Below are 17,493 nucleotides of genomic sequence, written 5' to 3'. Positions count from 1 at the left end.
ACTGCCAGTCACATTGTGTTTTTTCAGCTGGCCGCCACTGTCCCTTGGATGAGTTCCAGTGTAAAAACACCCTATGCAAACCCCTCGCCTGGAAGTGTGATGGAGAAGATGACTGTGGGGACAACTCTGATGAGAATCCGGAACAGTGCAGTGAGTTGTTTAAAAAAAAATAAAAAAAGGAAATCTAGGATCAGTACAATGTACGTTCTCAAGTGATATGTATTTATATTATTTTTAATCCTAACTTAGTTTTAATAACTGTTTAGCAAATGCAGAAGCCTAATTATTGTTTTGATTATTATTGTAGTGTGATAGACATTTACTGGCACTAAAAAGAAACGCGTATTTTAAGAATTATGTACAATCCGCTCTTTCATTTCCTACTCAATTCATTTTAGGTCTATGAAAAATGAAATGCATATTGGAAAATGGGGAAAAAAACATTCTGAATGTTGCATAAGACCTAATCAAGTTTTCACTTTCCCTGTTGTCTTACATTTTGTTTTTTTTTTCCTGTCACACTTGTGTGATACGTAGGGAAGTTCCAATGCCCTCCCACCAGAGCATTCCGTTGCCAAAATGACCGCGTATGTCTTCAGATGTCAAAGAGATGTGACGGCAACAATCACTGTGGCGATAAATCAGATGAACTCAACTGTGGTAAGTGCCTGATTTTAAGCAAGCGTCTTACAATACTAAGACAAATATTTTTAAAAGGAAATTCCTAATTCATTTTTATCCAACAGAGATTCATCCAGCCGTTCCTGCCTGTGAAAAAGATGAGTTCTTGTGCTCCAATGGGAAATGCATCAGCTCCACTTTAAGATGCAACGTCTTTAATGACTGTGAGGACTATGGCTCAGATGAGATCAACTGCAAAACAGGTTCAAATCTCATCCGAATAAGTGTCTTGTAAATCTAATGCATCACAGGGAAAATTGATCACGGGAACAACCGAAATTTGAATGATTAAAGTCTCAAATCTCAAAGTTTCAACATCTCTGCTGACGTATCAATGCACGTATTAACAGAAACCAAGCTAAACGACTGCAGGAGTAACCGAACCCAATGTGGCGACGGGGACGAAGCCCATTGTGTCACCAATGGCACGGACGCTTTCTGTTCCTGTAAGCCGGGCTTTCATAAAACAGGATATCGTACATGCGGAGGTAAACATTCAGAAAATCTACAAATCTCAAAGTTTCCGTCACCTAGCTTTGGGTCGTGAGTTACCGTCTTTGCTGTATTTCAGACAAGAACGAGTGTCTTCAGTTCGGGGTCTGTTCCCACATTTGCAACAACACCAAGGGCTCCTACAAATGCAGCTGCTACAAGTACTTTACAAGGATCAATGACACCTGCAAAGCTGATAGTGAGCATAAAACCATATTTGCATTGTTATTTTCATTCCAATTGTGCTTGCACAGTTCTCCTCCCAAGTGTCTTTGCACGGGATAACAATCGCTGTGTTTGTTGGGTAAATAGCATGACATCATACCAGCAAACCACTTAAGCACACAGGAATCCCACTCCTCGTTGTAAATGTATCCCATCTTATTTGTTGAAAAGCTTGTTTTATAATGCTCTAAAATGCCACGAGATGGCAACCAAACACCATCTCAATTGAAATTCGTCTCAAGGAATTAAGTTGATGGTACAGTTTGAGACTATCCTGGCTTTTTTTTTAGTATTTTTAAAGTGAATTTATGTTTTGGCAGGGTTTACTTTGTAGTATGTTTAAGGTCTAACTATTACTTTTAGCAATTATAAAGGTTTTAGGGATTTTGTTACTTTTTCACTAGGCATGACAAACAACTGAGATCATGCATTTCTATCTTTCAGATATGAACAGCAGTCAACAGGTTCTTTACATAGCCGATGACAATGAAATCCGCAGTCTCGACCCCGGCATGCCCAACTGGCGCTATGAACAAACGTTCCAAGGAGATGCCAGCGTGCGAATCGACGCCATGGACCTGCACGTCAAGACCAACCGCATCTTTTGGACCAATTGGCACACGGGCCGGATTTCCACCTATGAACTTCCGGGGCAGTCCACTTTATCGCCGAACTCCCACCGTAACAGACGCCAAAGTACGGGTAGAGTCACAAACCTGCAGGTAAGACTTTTCTTTTTATATAGAGGTTTGGCTTTGTAGCAGGGCAAACATTTAAAAAAATGTTTTTTTTCTCTCATTCAGATTAAAGAGCTGAAAATGCCTCGAGGTTTAGCCGTGGACTGGGTGGCCGGTAACCTGTACTGGACAGATTCTGGTCGAGATGTCATTGAGGTAGCCCAAATGTCAGGCCAGCATTGCAAGACCCTCATCTCTGGCATGATTGATGAACCATATGCCATTGTAGTGGATCCACAGAGAGGGTACAACATTGACTATCTTTTTTTTTTTTTTTTTGACTTAAAATCTTCATTTGGATTTTATATCTTTGTATGTGCAGCACCATGTACTGGGCAGACTGGGGAAACCATCCAAAAATTGAAACTGCTGCCATGGATGGAACACTCAGACAGACTCTTGTCCATGAGAATATCCAGTGGCCAACAGGTTAGATCCGTAGCATGTACTCATTCACTGTTTTGGAAGTTCTGCCGTCCACGTGTATACGTATTATGACTGGTGAATTACAGTGTTCCCTCGCTACTTCGCGGTTCAGCTACCGCGGACTCCGAGCTTCGTGGATTTTCTTGGAAAAACAAATACAAATATTACATTGAAACAACATATTTTACAGTTTTTTGCTATAACATGAATTTCACTATCTCTACCCGTATTCTATATGGTGTACTGTATACAGGGGGGTAAAAAAATTCTGAAAATAAATAAATAAATTAACACCGACACTTGTTGAACATAAACTGATTAACCTCAACTCGATTATGAGGTTAGATGATCAAGTTTGCTAATGCCACTTAAAAGGAAGTATGTGCCAGAACACAATATTTGGGATTTGAAAGAGTTGATCATTTCCCAGCTCCAAATAAGCATTTTACTGTATACAGTGAACCCTCGCTACTTCGCGTTCCACTTATCGCTGCCTGCAGAGCTTCGCAGATTTTTTGTACTAATAACATATTTTTACTCCCTAGGTTTGGCAGTGGACTATTTCAACGAGCGTCTTTATTGGGCGGATGCAAAGCTGTCGGTGATTGGAAGTGTTCGCTTAGATGGCTCAGATCCTGTCATTGCTGTCTCTGGCATCAAAAACAGTTGAGTGCTCTCATTATAAGAATAGCACAAAAAAAATAGGAGTCATATATAAGCTTGCCAACGTTAATGTCCCCCCCCCCCTTGTTTTTTTTCCAGACCTGTCACATCCGTTTAGCATCGATATCTTTGAAGACTACATATACGGAGTCACGTTAGTCAATAACTTTGTTTTCCGGGTGAACAAGTTTGGGAAAGGGACCATGGAGACTCTGACTACAGGCATCAACCATGCTACTGACATTGTCTTGTACCACCGATACAAACAGCCAGAGAGTGAGTGGCATACGTGTTAGAAAATGATTGATGGCTTTGATGCCTCATGCCTCTTCTTGAGGCGACAACAATCCCGCTCCATCTCAACAATGGAACTTTCTCATGGTTTCTATTCTCACTTCTGTCTTAGTGACAAACCCCTGTGACCGGAAGAAGTGTGAATGGCTGTGTCTGCTCAGCCCCAGTGGACCGGTGTGCACCTGCCCCAACAACTACATCGCCGACAACGGAACGTGCGTGGAGAGGTCGAACCCTACCCAGTCGCCGTTCTGTAAGTCTGCAGTCCTCCATGCATGGTTATTTGAAATGAATATCCGTGGGAAGAAATCGAATCTTAAACCTCATAACCACGACTTCTACTTTCGTCTTCGCAGCCCCTCCGTCAGGACCGTGTGAAATTCAGTGTTTGAACGGAGGGAGTTGCTTCCTCAACGCTCGACAGGTGGCCAAGTGTCGTTGCCAGCCCAGCTACACTGGAGAGCGATGTGAGATCAATCAATGCAGGGATTACTGCAAGAACGGTGGCACTTGCACTGCATCTCACACAGGTGAGAATAAGTGGGAAGCCTAGCAGCGATCATTCATCGGCAATGGCAGACAACTAGTTAAGACGGTCAAGTTATAGACCAAGCAAGTACAATTACAAGGAACGTTTGTGTGGGAGGTGACAATGTGCTTCCCTTGCAACGTTTGAACTTCATAAGGCAAACCTCATACGCAATTAGCCTCCCACGTCATAGATTCTGCTTAGCTAGTTCATAGTGCTTGTGTGTGTGTGTTGTTGCGCTGGGAATATCTTTGCTTATCCCCAAATGCATTATTGTAATCGCACCGATCTCAGTCAAAGTCAAACAACCTCCAATTGACGTATCCTAAAATCATGGTCAGTAATGTAACGAATCCGGTCGCATGTATTCTCCATGTTGATGTGTTGAGAGTGGCTTTTCTGGGCTGTCTTTAAACACACCACGTGTCGGACTCGCAGAAGAGAGGGAGGGATTGTGGATATGGTTCAGAGTTTCTGTAGTTGGCGTTTGCCATGACCTATAGTAGTCACATTACATGCTTTCAGTTGCAAATGAGAGAATGAAATCCACCTCTCCTCAAAAATGATTGATTAATTCTTTTGGGGGGGAAATTTGACGTAAATTCTGACCTTAAGAGTGTAATTGGACCTACGCCAGGGTTACGTTGCAAGCATAGAAATGGAACTCCAGGACTCCCTTTACTTAAATTATTTGGTAGTTGTTGTAAAGTGGTTCGTTTTCGACAGGTGCTCCGACATGTAGATGCCCGAAAGGTTTCACAGGGCCCAATTGCAACCTCCACACTTGCCAGAACTATTGCCACAATGGAGGCAACTGCTCGGTCAACTTGGGCAATCAGCCAACTTGTAGCTGCCCAACAGAGTATCACGGAGATCAATGCCAGTACAGTAAGTGGACATACTTACCTTCTCACTGCCTAGGTGTTTGAATTAAAACTTCCTCCTCATCCATGTGCTTTTCTAAAGTTAAATGTGAAAGCTACTGTGAGAATGGAGGAACGTGCTTGCAAACTTCAAACGGCACAAAAGTGTGCCAGTGCCCCATTCAGTACGTCGGACACCAGTGCGAAGTCAACAAATGCGTCTTCTGCGGCACTGGCCGCTGCTTGACGTCATCCGCGGGAGAAGTCTCCTGCAGGTAAATGCGATCTTAGAGGAGATGATTTCTCCAAATGCCTCTGCCCAGCTTGTCTGCATTTTTTTTGTTTCCAAAAAGCTCTTATTTGATCCCCATTTATCTGTGCTTAGCTGTCCCAATGGTCAGATCCAACCCAGCTGCTTTACCTGCTTAGACTACTGTGCCAATGGACAATGTACAGTTGACACTCGCACACTACTGCCCCAGTGCAGGTAAGATGAGTCATCAGTTTGTTTCAGATGCAGTTTTCTTTCTTTCTTTTCCAAAGTACGCCAACAATAAGACAAATCAAAATTAGAGACTAGGGTCTTTTTCCTCTTTGTATCCAGGTGCCCTGCTGCATGGGGAGGTTACAGGTGTGAAATTGCTTCATCTGTGGATTCCTCCACGTCCGGTGGAAGTGAGTCACACTCCTTTTAGATAGAAATTGTGTACTTTGACTTTGGCTCAACGAGTTTGCTCCTGGCCAGGCACCGCCTCGGTTCTTGTTCCTGTGCTTCTGCTGCTCCTACTGGCATTGCTGGTCGTTGGCGCCGTCGTGTGGTACAAACGGAGAATGCGAGGGTAAGACTGCTTCTTCGTTTACGTTCTTCTTCTGGATTTTTAATCTTTTCTTCTCTCCATCTCCATCACACACCTATTTCCTGTCTCTCAGGTCTCAATGGCCAGGAAAATCTCGCTCTCAGTGTTCGCGGTAACATGACAGGATTACATTATTCATCAATTCAAACATTTTGTAACCCCAATGCCCCCCAAAAAAGGCTAGGTCATGTCGTACACCCATCCCTCTGCCCACTTATTGTTATGAATGTGTTAGTCGTTGCTTGCCTCTTGGTCCCAAGGAGCCTAAAGGCGCATTTCGACCACAGGAAATTGTAACTTTTGAAATTATATTTTGCTACTATGGGAATGATTGTGTACATTTTGTTTTGCAGTCCTTTAAAAGCCATATAAAGGTAACACTCTTAATGATTGATAGCATCGTACTATAAAAAAAAATGTTCCTTTTACTGTTAGAATGTTTACATTACTATTATGCTAATACCGAACACAATGGCCCCCATAGTAACAAAGAAAAAAAAAAGATCCTGAATTTTAAGGTTGAAATGCGACTTAGAAATCTGTTGATTCTTATATGGAATGAATTTTTAGTTTGTTTTGTTTCCATTTTTATTGTTGCCTCTTCATACTGTTCTTTGTTGTTCAGTACATGTTAAGTTGTAATGATGTACGCTTGCTTGGTAAAGTTGAACGGTATTCTAAAGAATAATGAGACCATGTAGGACTGTCCAGCATTCTCTCCAATGCTGATGTGTTTTCTTCAGGTTTATTCACATGGGCCTTTTGTCAAAAAGGAAAAGCTCATTTGATAAACTTTGTGTCTTGACGTGTGGATTTTATGTCCCCTTCCCTCATGTCGCCCCCATTATTACCTGTCTATTAACCTGCTGTTGTTTGTTGCAGTGCCAAAGGCTTCCAGCACCACAGAATGACAAACGGGGCCATGAATTTGGAGATTGGCAACCCCGCCTACAAAATCTATGAGGGCGACCCCGACGATGATGCTGGGGAACTCCTGGATTCAGACTTTGCTTTGGACCCAGAAAAAGTAAGAATATGGCAGTTTTACTGTCCCTACATAGTGTTCCCTCGGTTATCGCGGTTAATGGGGACCGGGACCACCCGCGATAAGTGAATTTCCGCAAAGTAGGGATTCCCCTTCAAAAATGCTTAATTTGAATTTAATTCAATTTTTTTTATTTTATTTTTTTTTTCAGAAAATTTTTACCCCCCTATATACAGTACACCATATAGAATACGGGTAGAGAGAGTGAAATTCATGTTATAACAAAAAACTGTAAAATATGTTGTTTCAATGTAATATTTGTATTTTTTTCCCAAAAAAATCTGCGAAGCTCTGAGTCCGCTGTAGCTCAACCGCGAAGTAGCGAGGGAACACTGTACCTCAATTGTGCTAAAACCTTTTTTTTTTCCTCTCTGCAGCCCACCAACTTCACCAACCCTGTGTACGCAAGCCTCTACATGGGCGCCCACAACAGCAATAACTCGCTGGCTAGCACAGATGAAAAGAAGGAGCTCCTGTCCCAGGGCGACGAGAGCATGAGTGACCCCCTAGCGTAGAACCATGCAAGCCCCCCCATAGCCCATTAATGGCGTTGGGCTAAAACCCAAAATCTCCCTTCTCTTATGCCTTTCTCACCGAAAAAGAAAAGCAACGTTAAAAAATATCAAAACAAATCGGGAACACTGTATAAAATGTATAAAATGAAGGACTACTTTTTTAAAGTGATTGCAGTATTATATTTTGTTCTCTGACAAAAGAAGAAACAAATCATCAGGTGATGAAAAATTAAGCATTTTATAAACATTTTCCTCTTTTTATTTGACAGGTTTTGCTCACCTCCCCTGCAGCTCTTTCAACTCTCTTCCATGCATTTTAGCCACTACCTCTGTGCAAATGTAAAAGAAGACAGGTACCAATAATGGCAATGGAACAATTTGGGGAGGGGATTATTTTTATTTTTGTATGAATTGTATAGCGGGCAAAGAAAAGAATATTGTTCCATCCTCCAAAACATGTCAGCGCAATTTAAGTCCTTTCATTGTGGACAAAAAAAAGGCATCGTCTCTATTTCAGGTCCAATGATGAGATGTTTTGTTTTTCTAGCTGCACCCAACGACATGTATTTGTGGAGGTCTTGCTACATTCAAGTGATTGTCTTTTACCTCCTTGCACAGAAAAAAAATTATATATATTTGCATATAGATGATATATATGTATACACACACACACGCAAACCTATTAACAAAGTGTCTTCAAAATGTACCCAGGAGCATCAGTAACAAATAGCAGTCTGTACTTTAGAGGGAAAAAAAACACATTCTAGTCATTTACAATGAATGAGTGTGTGTGTGTGTGAGTGCTGAATGATGATGATTGTAACATTCCAGGTTAAAATGTCTGGGATGGAAACCGTGGCCTTTGTTTACAGTTGAAGGCAAATTGTGTTGTGACAGCAGATTTGAGTGGGGGGAAAAAACAACAATTGGTTGAGATATTTTTTAATTTGTTTTTTATTTCTTCTCTTTTGAACGCAACTGTACTTTGAAGAAAAATCTGCATGTTTATGGGAGATGATTTTATTAATATGTGTAATTCCATGGTTTTGTCATTTAGGTTAATTTTCACAGTTGAGTGCATTCCCAGGATGGAGACTGATTAGCTTCCTGATAAGCATTCCTTTGTTAAAGCCTTTGCTATGCTGCTAATGTTAACCATCTGTCCATCTCAAGAATGTTCTTCTGGCTGTTGCGCGCTCAGCCGTGCTGCTTTGTTCTGAGTTGGTGAGCCCTAACCTGCCATATAACTCTTGTGTTGTGCTCACACTCAAACACAAAGTACATTCTAGAAGAAAGTGGGTTTACCCCCAACATTTTTAACTGATTTCATTTGTTTTTTTTCTTTTGAACATCTGACCACATCAATTTGGAACCATTATTAAGTTGGTAAAAACTCACATGGATGTGTGGTTCTGATTGTTTGTTTTTATAATTCAGTTTTTTTATATAAGAAATTAAATTGATTTTTATAGTAGAAATCAATGTTGGATCATGTCTATTAATTTGAGGTATTATCTATGTAAAATAGTGTTGAAAATGGAAGAAACTCAACACGAACAAGAGAATATACATAGTTCATCTTTTTTTATTATACAAAAAAATGATGGAAGATGAATTTTCTAGTAAATTTCTCAATTTGATGATACATTAAATGAGTCAGATTTATATAATAGAGGAATTAGTGTAAAAAAAATCTCCCTTCCATCTCAACCGAGATAAAGCTATTTAAAAAAAAAAGGTGGAGAAAGAATCCTTCATCCTTTCTTTCAGCATTTTGGCTGAAAAATGGCTCACCAGTAATCTACATACTTCTCATGTGAGACTTTATGTGGAGTAAAATGTGATCATGATCAGAAAAGGCACATGCGTGACTCAAAGACGCATTCATTTTGCATCTTGCTACATTCGGAAATAACTGCACTTTTTCCATATTGATTCAGTATCATAAAGCTATTATAGTCCAGGGAAATAGAAATACATTCTTAAAAGGTGTAGAATACCATAAAAATATTAAACCATAACACTTTAGAGTTTAGACCAAGGCACATAATGAAGCAAAACAATATTTTTTTTTGGTGCCAAGGTATACAGTATGCAAACAACTTGCGATAATAAGACACGGCTTCAAGCGAGGGTTCCCCAAATGTCTCTTATGTCATTCATTGTATTATGAGTATTAAATGTTTTTCCTGCCATGGTGTCCATGTGCACTTGCAAGGCTAAAATGGCATCAGCTCACCTGTGCAGAATGTGGCACCCTCTCATTGGCCTACTCGAATACAAAGTCTTGAAGTGAATCATCCTTTATGCTTCGCTTCACTTTTAAAGTGGCTGTAAAAAAGGCCTCTATAAATAAATAAATTACCCAGCTAAAACAAGGCCTCTGTCCTGACCCCCACCCACCTAACCTTTATTTTCAGTCTTTGTGATGCGCAGCCTCAGGGTCGAGACGGACCGTCGGAAACGTGGTCAGGAAGATTATAGCAAGTGAGAGGGGGGTCGGGGGAGGGTGTTGAATGAGTGGTTTAGGGTCTCTTCCAACCGTTCCGGATCAAGGCGTCAGCTCGCAGGTAAGGCTGGTTTCTCAGATCTGTGAGTAGAGGGAGGGTTGGGCGGACAAATGTTAGATGAGACATAGGTTGAAGTTCAAGACGTAATAGCTCTGATATATTGCTTGTCGATTGTTTGCTGTCTAATGGAATATTGTCAAATTCCCAAAAGCTTGTATGTCAGCTGACTTGTGTGTGTTGTCCGCTGAAATTCAAAGCTTTTAGGGATGAAACAAATGCAAAAAAAAAAATTTAAGACGGCTTCTTTGAGCACTCGTAATCAAAGACTCATAATCGCACTTATAAGGGTCAACAGTCTCTTGCATTCGCACTACAAAATTCAGGTATATTAATTTCTTGGAAAACAAAGCAAACCATTGGCCATAATGTAGTGGTTCATGTGATCCAATATCAAATTTCATACTTTACTCTATATTTCAACAATAGATTCTTTACAATACTTTGGCGCTTGATACGAGTGCCTTTACTTCTGTGAGCTGTTGCTTGGCTCATTAAGAGTTAGGGGCAAAAATGTAGTTTTAGTAAATCCTTCTGCATAAAATACATTGTATAAATGTGCTTTCCCATACTTAACCTAAATTTATGGCCGCTAAGTGTATTTTTACCATTGTGGCTGTATGTAGTGCTGTTAGAGCCTGTTGACCCGACAAAACCCCGCAGACGACAGTTAGCACGGGACACATTGATAACAAAAAGTTGAATAAACACTGGACAACATGCAACATATAGGAGTGGATGATGATGATGATTATGGTGATGATGAAAAAAGCATTGGGTTCCTGTGACCTCGTCTTGTATTATTCATTCATTTTCTGAACTGCTTTATCCTTTTTTAGGTCGCGTGGGGTGCTGTAGCCTATCCCAGCTGACTCCGGGCTGATCGCAGGGCACAAGGAAACGAACAACCAGGTACACTCACACCCATACATGCAAACTCCATACAGGTGGACCGACCTGGATTTAAACCCAGAACCCCAGAGCTGTGAGGCCAACACGCTAATCGCTCATCCGCCGGGCCGCCCCGTCTTGTATTAGCTTTCTGTTATTTTCCCCGTGTTTTAAATCTGCAATAACTCCATTCAAAAGAAAATGAATGATTCAATGTTTTTTCTCTCTTTATAACGTTGTCAGACAATGTTACCCATCTTCATTTTCCGAACCACTTATCTTCACAAGGGTCGCAGGGGGTGCTGGAGCCTATCCCAGCTCACTGCTCAATGTATTTATAGATTATATATAGGCTGAAGCAGCACACAATTTAAGCCAGGCTAACCTTTCTTACCCTCCTTAAGGAACGGTGGGACCACAAGCAATGGACGGTGGGACGACGAGCAATGGGCGGTCGGAGAAAGCAGTCACATGTTAGCGGGAAAACCAACACCAAACAGGTTAGTCTCGTGAACCATAGCGCTGTGGGTAAAACCTTAAGAGCCAAACCTCTTTGTGTAACTAATGTAATGCATAGCTGTTTTCGGTCCTCACATTGATTCCACTGTGGAAGTTTTATCTTTGCTTGTACTCTTAGTGCCTCGGTTATTTTACAAATGTCTACACGTGATTGGCGCAAAGAGGTTTGGCCGACTCTTATCACCTGATAGGAGTCTTTAGGGGTCAAACACATACAAAATGACGGCCCAAGTTAGTGCGTTCTGGCTGCGGGATGGAGTGATGGAGATCATGCTGCATGCAATTGGAGGGGTTAGGGGAGTAGGGACGCATACGAAAAACACCTGGACGGCCTTGGAGTTAAAGGGGGAAGGGCTAGCAGTTGGCTTCGTCGCAGAGGTTGGCTTCACAGAAGAAACGTGAGCCACGTTTAGCCGTGCGGGCTGTGAAGGGCACGCTCTTCAGTACTGGCGGGAGGGAGGAGGAGGAGGAAGAGAGAAGATGTTCTTTATCAGGAGGGAAGTGCCAAACACTGGAACACTTTCACACAGTATTAAGGGAATTGTCATGGCAGCTGCATTTCGACTGGATGGAGGATGCCAAACTTTTCCTTGAATGAAAAGTTTCACAGGGCAGGAAAACATTCACTTCACTCTAGTACATTTCAAGCGCTGATTAATGCTTGACTAGAAAACGCAAGTTAGTAAATGCATTACAACCCCGAGGCTGTGACTGGGATTTTTTTTGGGAAAGTGGACCCAATAGAGTAAACAACTTAATTTCGCTCATACACTGCGTTGACGAAGGTAGACGTCCAGTCTGTTTGAACTGGGAGGGATGGCAGCGACGGATCAATTATTTTAAGATAGCATGTAAACTGTTTAACTGCATTAGTTTTACACATGCCTTTGAGTCCTCTCAATAGTTATTAAAGTGACAAGAATCAGGAGGATAGGTCCATCAACCTAGGTCTTTAAGGGTCTAAAGGGCTGATTGAGGGCAGAATGATTATAGTAACAGGGTATTGCTTTAAAAAATAATAATAATAAATTAAAAAATCAATATATACATTTTTTGTGCTTCCCTAGTAGCTATGGAATAATGCCACTGACGTCACACTGAAAAAAACGGCTGGGTAATAAAAAATAAATAAAAAACAGCCCAGAAATGAGACAACGAAAGGTTAGTTTAGGTCGTTTTGGACCATGTTCCAAATTACTACTGGATTTTGGTACCTAACCTAATGACCCACAGAATTCACTCACTCACTTGTTGCCCAATCTATTTTTACAGGGAGGGCTGAAAGTGATCATTCAAGTGAACGAATCCCAACCGCGTTGGATTCCAGATGCGACGGCGTGCACACCATGTAGCACAACGTGCATTTCAAATGAGCCGAAAAGCGAACGACCACTGTGGTCCCGGGCCCGCGAGGGGACCTCGGGTAGGCGCGACTCGGCCCACCTGTGATGATGTCCTCGATGGTGCCGTCCTTCCCTTCGTACACGGGCCGATGGTCTTTGGCCTGACGCTTACGTAGCTCAGCAATGAGCTCCTGTTGTTGGTTCCTCTTCTTCTGGGCCTGAACCTGGAGAGCAATCAGCAGTATGCGTTGTTTGAAGCACTTGACTTTATCTTTTCGATATGCCAGTAATTCATTTTGAAATGCCGGGCTTGAACTGCACCTTAGAGTCTTGCTGTTTAGCCTCTTGAGCCAGTAACTTTTCTCTCATGGCTTCTTCCTGCTTTTTCCTTAGTTCGTTGTCCTCCACAGCATCCTGATTAGAAGGAGGAAAAGCGCAGCAGTCAGCATCAGGAAATAAAAATCAATGCAGTTGCCAGGCTCTATCTGGAGCAAAAATAAACAAAGTATGTCCTAACCTTTATACTACCTTTCCTTCGACTTAAGTGGAAAATGTCTTCTTGTCAAGGAGAGACTTCCTTTCAAACTTATCAAAGGAAAGCACTATTTAAAATCAATCCATTTTTAACACTGCACATCCAAGTCAGGGTCAAGGGGTGCTGGAGCCTATCCCAGCTAACTTTAAGCAAAAGGCAGATGAGAGTCTAAACTGGTTGCCATTCAGTCGTAGGGACTATTCAAAATCAATTTTAAATTTAGGCTAACTTATACATTGTGTTGATGTTCATACCATTTTTTTCCCCCTCCCAATTTCATCCTTCACACATTTCTGTGCACATTTTCACTACTCCTCTTCAAACATGTATTTCAAGAATTTAGAAAAAAATGCTCAAAATGGCAGCGCAGTCCATTGAGATGCGAGATGTAATTGGACAAAAAGCCTCGCAAATGTGTTTATAAACTTTTAAAACGCTGAAAAGCTGCCAATGCTTTAAAATATGACTACGCAGAGTATTTCAACATCACGGATTTCCACTTTATGGTTGGTGGGGGTGGTTATTGTTTGTTTATATAGTGCATGCTTTTCCATACTACTTTAGTATAATTTTTCTGACCCAAATGTCACATTCCTTTGTGTACGTTCACTCATCTTTCTTGGTGGCCTTTATCTTGAATTATTGCCCCCATAAGGGATTACATTGTAGTTACCATCTGAAGTAACGTCCGTTTCATAAAGCTTAGCTTAAGGTGGTCTTGTTTTATCAGACGCTTTGGACAGGCATCTACACAAACGTCCTTGTCCTGCACATTTCCGTAAGATGTTGCCATAAATCTGGGGCGAGAACAATGTGAGGAAGTGTGCTGTGTGACGGGGCGGCACCTAGCCGCACGCCACTGGAGAGGAGGAGTGGACGAGAGGGAAGGAGCAGTCTAAACAGCGCAGCTGCAGCTCAACACTCAGAGCCAGCTGGTCTTTCCTGTTATTTGGCCTCAGACTGTGCACCACGTCCTGTGGCAAAGGGGTGGCCAAAATTCTACCCTGCTAGTCGGGAGGAGCTTCCTGCACTAGTGCAGGGCTTAGGCCAGATGTACTATAAGATGCTACACATGCATAGTATCTATCACCTTGTAGGCCTTGATGAAGCGCACAAAAACGGGGAAGAACACCGAGGGTGGAGTGGTCTTGGCGCTCTCTCCAAAGTAGTTGACCACATTGTTGAAGGCTTCCTAGAAATGTAATCAGAACATAACATAGATAGGTCACTACTTGCATCAAGTATAGTTACTTGTGTGTAAGATAGAATTTAGACTAGACAATTTCAATTATTTGATTGCTAAATGTACTATGCGATTGGCCGGCCAGTAATTCAAGGTGTCCCCTGCCTGGTGCCTTTCGTTAACTAGAATAGGCTCCGGCATCCCCCGCAATCCTTGTGAGAATAAGGGGTTCAAAAAAGGAATGAATGATTGATTGGTAAATCACTCAATTTAAATAGTTTCATGAGAGCGGAAAAATAAAACAATGCTTAAACTGAGAATGAAGGAACATTTCGAAAACTTTCACCTGTGTTTTTGCTTTCAACTAGATGCTGAATAAAGTAGCAAGGTTAAAACTTTTATGCAATTTTTAAAAAGAAGAGTTTGGCAGTATTGGCAAAATTGTATTCGGGCACCTGAGCAGTAATTAGTGCAGCCTAAGGAACCACTTAAAAAGCCATTCTCCCACTGAGTATTTTTTGTTGTAGCTGTGGCAGCATCCATTACCTCTGCTGTCTTGGCATCCCTCTGCAGCTGCTCCAGCTGGGTCTCGCTGGCCTGGACAAAGCCTTTAAGGACCGAGTGGTCATGAAGGCTACATTCTCTCCGGATCAGCTCCATGCCTTTTCCCAGTTCTCGCACATCCAGGAGAACGTTTTCCAGCGAAACTTTGTTCAAAGGCAAGAGAATACATACATTTTAAATGACTTAGCTGTACCATATTCTCATAAAAGTAACATTGTATTGAGTTGTTGGTTGGGTGTGTATTTTTGTCTATTCTTTTGACACAAATTCTTTTGTTTATCATCTTTTGGGCCCACCTGCAGCAGCTTTATCCACAAAGTGCAGTTCATTGTAAAAGTTGGCCAGCTCCAGATATTTTTCTTTCACAATAAGAGCTATGTAGTTGAGCAGAGTCATTTTCCGGTCTGTCGACTTGGTGTCTAGCAGCTGTGCAGTAAAATAAATGAATCATAACCAACCGGCCACTGTAAATTGTGTAGGAAGGTGATAAATGAGCACAAGTGTCTAAAAATGTCTGCTGTGTGACTCACCAGATCAAGACTTTGCAATTTGAAGCCATAAACGCAACCGCGCTTACTGCTGTTCATATAGTTGCCCAAGGCTAAGATTATCTAGAAAAACAAGTTGGTAGGTCATGATAGTAGAGTATATGTATGTAGATACTATATCAGTGGCGGTCCGTGAATTTCCTAGCGACGCCTTCGGCTGTCGGAATCAATCCAACCCTCAAAAACTATTTTATGGATATAAAAGCTCTACTGCAGCTACAGCTGTGACACGTAAAAAATCATCAATAATAACCTCATACAATTTAAATATTATTTAAGAAAATATATATTATATTTTGTTCATCAATAATTCCAAATTGTCTGTTAGCTTCCTTTCATTGCTTTCCCACTGGTTGCACTGCTTCCAGATGTGTGTTTTCATATTGAAGCATTTAACCAATCATATGTCAGCCATTATTTGTTGCCAGGGTCCGAAATCTGCCTCAAGGCCTTCACAATCAGCTCTGCAGGCTCTGCTGCATTAAACAGCTTTATGTGTCGCAGCTGTAGCTGCAGTAGAGCTTTTATAGCCATAAAATAGTTTCTGACGGGACAGCACGGATATATATATATATATACACATACACATTCATATACACACAAACACACACACTCAAACACACAAACATATCAAGGCCAATAAATATATATACATACAAACCTCTAGCACTCTTTTTAACTTTGGCGAGGATTTGACAGAGCCGGAAGCAGCAATGATGGCGTTGAGTTGCGGCGTGAGCATGCCGATGTTGTCAGTAAAGTTCCCCACGAAGGTGATGATATTCATCCTCTGCGTGAGCCTTTCGATCTTGCTGAAGAGGAGCATGAAGCGGTCCTCCTCAGCCAGCTGGTCCAGCGGACGCCGCTCCCGTTCGTACTGACGCAGCAGCTTGACTTCGGCGTCGGTGGGCAGGAAGCGCATCAAACACTCCACAAAGTCCACAGGTAAGGCTTTCAGATCGAATCTTTGATGGGAGTAGAAAATGGATAGTTTTAGTTACTTCTAAAGAAGAATTAACAATGGACAAATGAAAAGGCAGTGGTTGAATACTTCTCTATTGCTTTGCAAATCTCCTCGTTGGTTTTGTTGGCCTTTCTCAGTGTGATGGCCAAGTTCTTGGAGCGATTGGTGTCCAGCAGCGTAACTTTGTTGACCGTTTTCTGAGCAACTTTGTTCTTTGTGCATGACAGGTCCACAATAGGACCTTGTGCACGCGTTTTAAAAAGCTCCTCAAACCTCTCCAAATCCAGTTCCTGCACAGAGGGAATCATTGTCATCAATGACTATGAATGATTGAAATGAAAAAGGTCATAGGTGATTAATTATGTGAGTGAAATAATGCACTTCACCTCTAGCACCCGTTCATCATCAATTTCATTAAAAACAGTGCCGTTGATCTGATTGGGCTTCAGAGCAGTCCAGTTAAACACGGGGAGGCGGAACTTAGTCTTGATGGGTTTCTTGATCCTTATAGCTTTAGAAAAGAAATAAAACATCAGCTTTGGCTCAACTAGTGCAGAAGGGAGTTGGTAGAAGTGGAGTTACCTGAGAGACCAACACTCAAGATCACTGAAGGAGACGCATCAGGTAGAGGAGGAGCGAGAGGAGGAGGTGGTGGCGGTGGGGGAGTGGGTACACAGTAGCCTGAAACTAGACAATAGAATATTTATTGTTGAAGAACCTATCATAAAAATAACTACCTTTTCACTGTTGTTTTACAGCAAATCTCTGTAAAAGTATCTGTAATACATCTAATGGTGGTGGGGACATAATTGCACTGCCTTTCTTCCCATTTTGGTTTTGAATCCACACAATAAATGCACTGACTATCGTGCCTCTAGAAAAATCTAGTTTCAACTTCCAGGCACGCTCTTTTAAGTTCTCGTTTTCCTAACCTTCTCTATGCCAGCCCTTAGATCAGTGGTCAGCACGCTCGACTGCCGAGTTGACAATGTAGCTTTTAATCCCAGTTAAGGAGAACAAAATGGATCGGAATGATGTCGCTGCCACCATCA

General features: G+C 41.7%; 2 protein-coding genes across 5 annotated transcripts in view; one reads left to right on the top strand and one right to left on the bottom strand.

Annotated features, from left to right (window-relative positions):
• The window catches only part of LOC144197308 (low-density lipoprotein receptor-related protein 1-like), a 69,736-nt gene extending 60,927 nt beyond the window's left edge, over nt 1–8,809 (top strand). Inside the window, exons 71-90 of one of the 2 annotated variants that reach the window (XM_077718009.1) lie at nt 28–150; nt 538–660; nt 747–884; nt 1,032–1,169; nt 1,253–1,372; nt 1,843–2,120; nt 2,202–2,380; nt 2,458–2,564; nt 3,107–3,226; nt 3,324–3,500; nt 3,631–3,771; nt 3,875–4,048; nt 4,774–4,935; nt 5,014–5,185; nt 5,296–5,397; nt 5,515–5,585; nt 5,656–5,749; nt 5,841–5,879; nt 6,650–6,794; nt 7,190–8,809. In XM_077718009.1, the coding sequence (XP_077574135.1) occupies nt 28–150; nt 538–660; nt 747–884; nt 1,032–1,169; nt 1,253–1,372; nt 1,843–2,120; nt 2,202–2,380; nt 2,458–2,564; nt 3,107–3,226; nt 3,324–3,500; nt 3,631–3,771; nt 3,875–4,048; nt 4,774–4,935; nt 5,014–5,185; nt 5,296–5,397; nt 5,515–5,585; nt 5,656–5,749; nt 5,841–5,879; nt 6,650–6,794; nt 7,190–7,327 (2,741 nt within the window). In that variant the 3' untranslated portion in view covers nt 7,328–8,809. The remainder of the gene's footprint in view (nt 1–27; nt 151–537; nt 661–746; nt 885–1,031; nt 1,170–1,252; nt 1,373–1,842; nt 2,121–2,201; nt 2,381–2,457; nt 2,565–3,106; nt 3,227–3,323; nt 3,501–3,630; nt 3,772–3,874; nt 4,049–4,773; nt 4,936–5,013; nt 5,186–5,295; nt 5,398–5,514; nt 5,586–5,655; nt 5,750–5,840; nt 5,880–6,649; nt 6,795–7,189) is intronic. The other variant, XM_077718010.1, reaches the window with a different exon arrangement.
• An 83-nt stretch (nt 8,810–8,892) lies between these two features.
• The window catches only part of fmnl3 (formin-like 3), a 29,656-nt gene continuing 21,055 nt past the window's right edge, over nt 8,893–17,493 (bottom strand). For 2 of the 3 annotated variants that reach the window (XM_077717995.1, XM_077717980.1), the window contains 12 exons: nt 17,024–17,128; nt 16,828–16,952; nt 16,529–16,731; nt 16,139–16,442; nt 15,460–15,540; nt 15,226–15,355; nt 14,912–15,072; nt 14,273–14,374; nt 12,969–13,061; nt 12,748–12,871; nt 11,628–11,750; nt 8,893–9,917 (listed from right to left, as the gene is read on the bottom strand). In XM_077717995.1, the coding sequence (XP_077574121.1) occupies nt 11,659–11,750; nt 12,748–12,871; nt 12,969–13,061; nt 14,273–14,374; nt 14,912–15,072; nt 15,226–15,355; nt 15,460–15,540; nt 16,139–16,442; nt 16,529–16,731; nt 16,828–16,952; nt 17,024–17,128 (1,520 nt within the window). In that variant the 3' untranslated portion in view covers nt 8,893–9,917; nt 11,628–11,658. The remainder of the gene's footprint in view (nt 9,918–11,627; nt 11,751–12,747; nt 12,872–12,968; nt 13,062–14,272; nt 14,375–14,911; nt 15,073–15,225; nt 15,356–15,459; nt 15,541–16,138; nt 16,443–16,528; nt 16,732–16,827; nt 16,953–17,023; nt 17,129–17,493) is intronic. The other variant, XM_077717989.1, reaches the window with a different exon arrangement.

This window comes from Stigmatopora nigra, chromosome 1 (genome assembly GCF_051989575.1).
Source record: "Stigmatopora nigra isolate UIUO_SnigA chromosome 1, RoL_Snig_1.1, whole genome shotgun sequence".
NCBI lineage: Eukaryota > Metazoa > Chordata > Actinopteri > Syngnathiformes > Syngnathidae > Stigmatopora > Stigmatopora nigra.
This window is presented reverse-complemented; position numbering and strand designations above follow the sequence as displayed.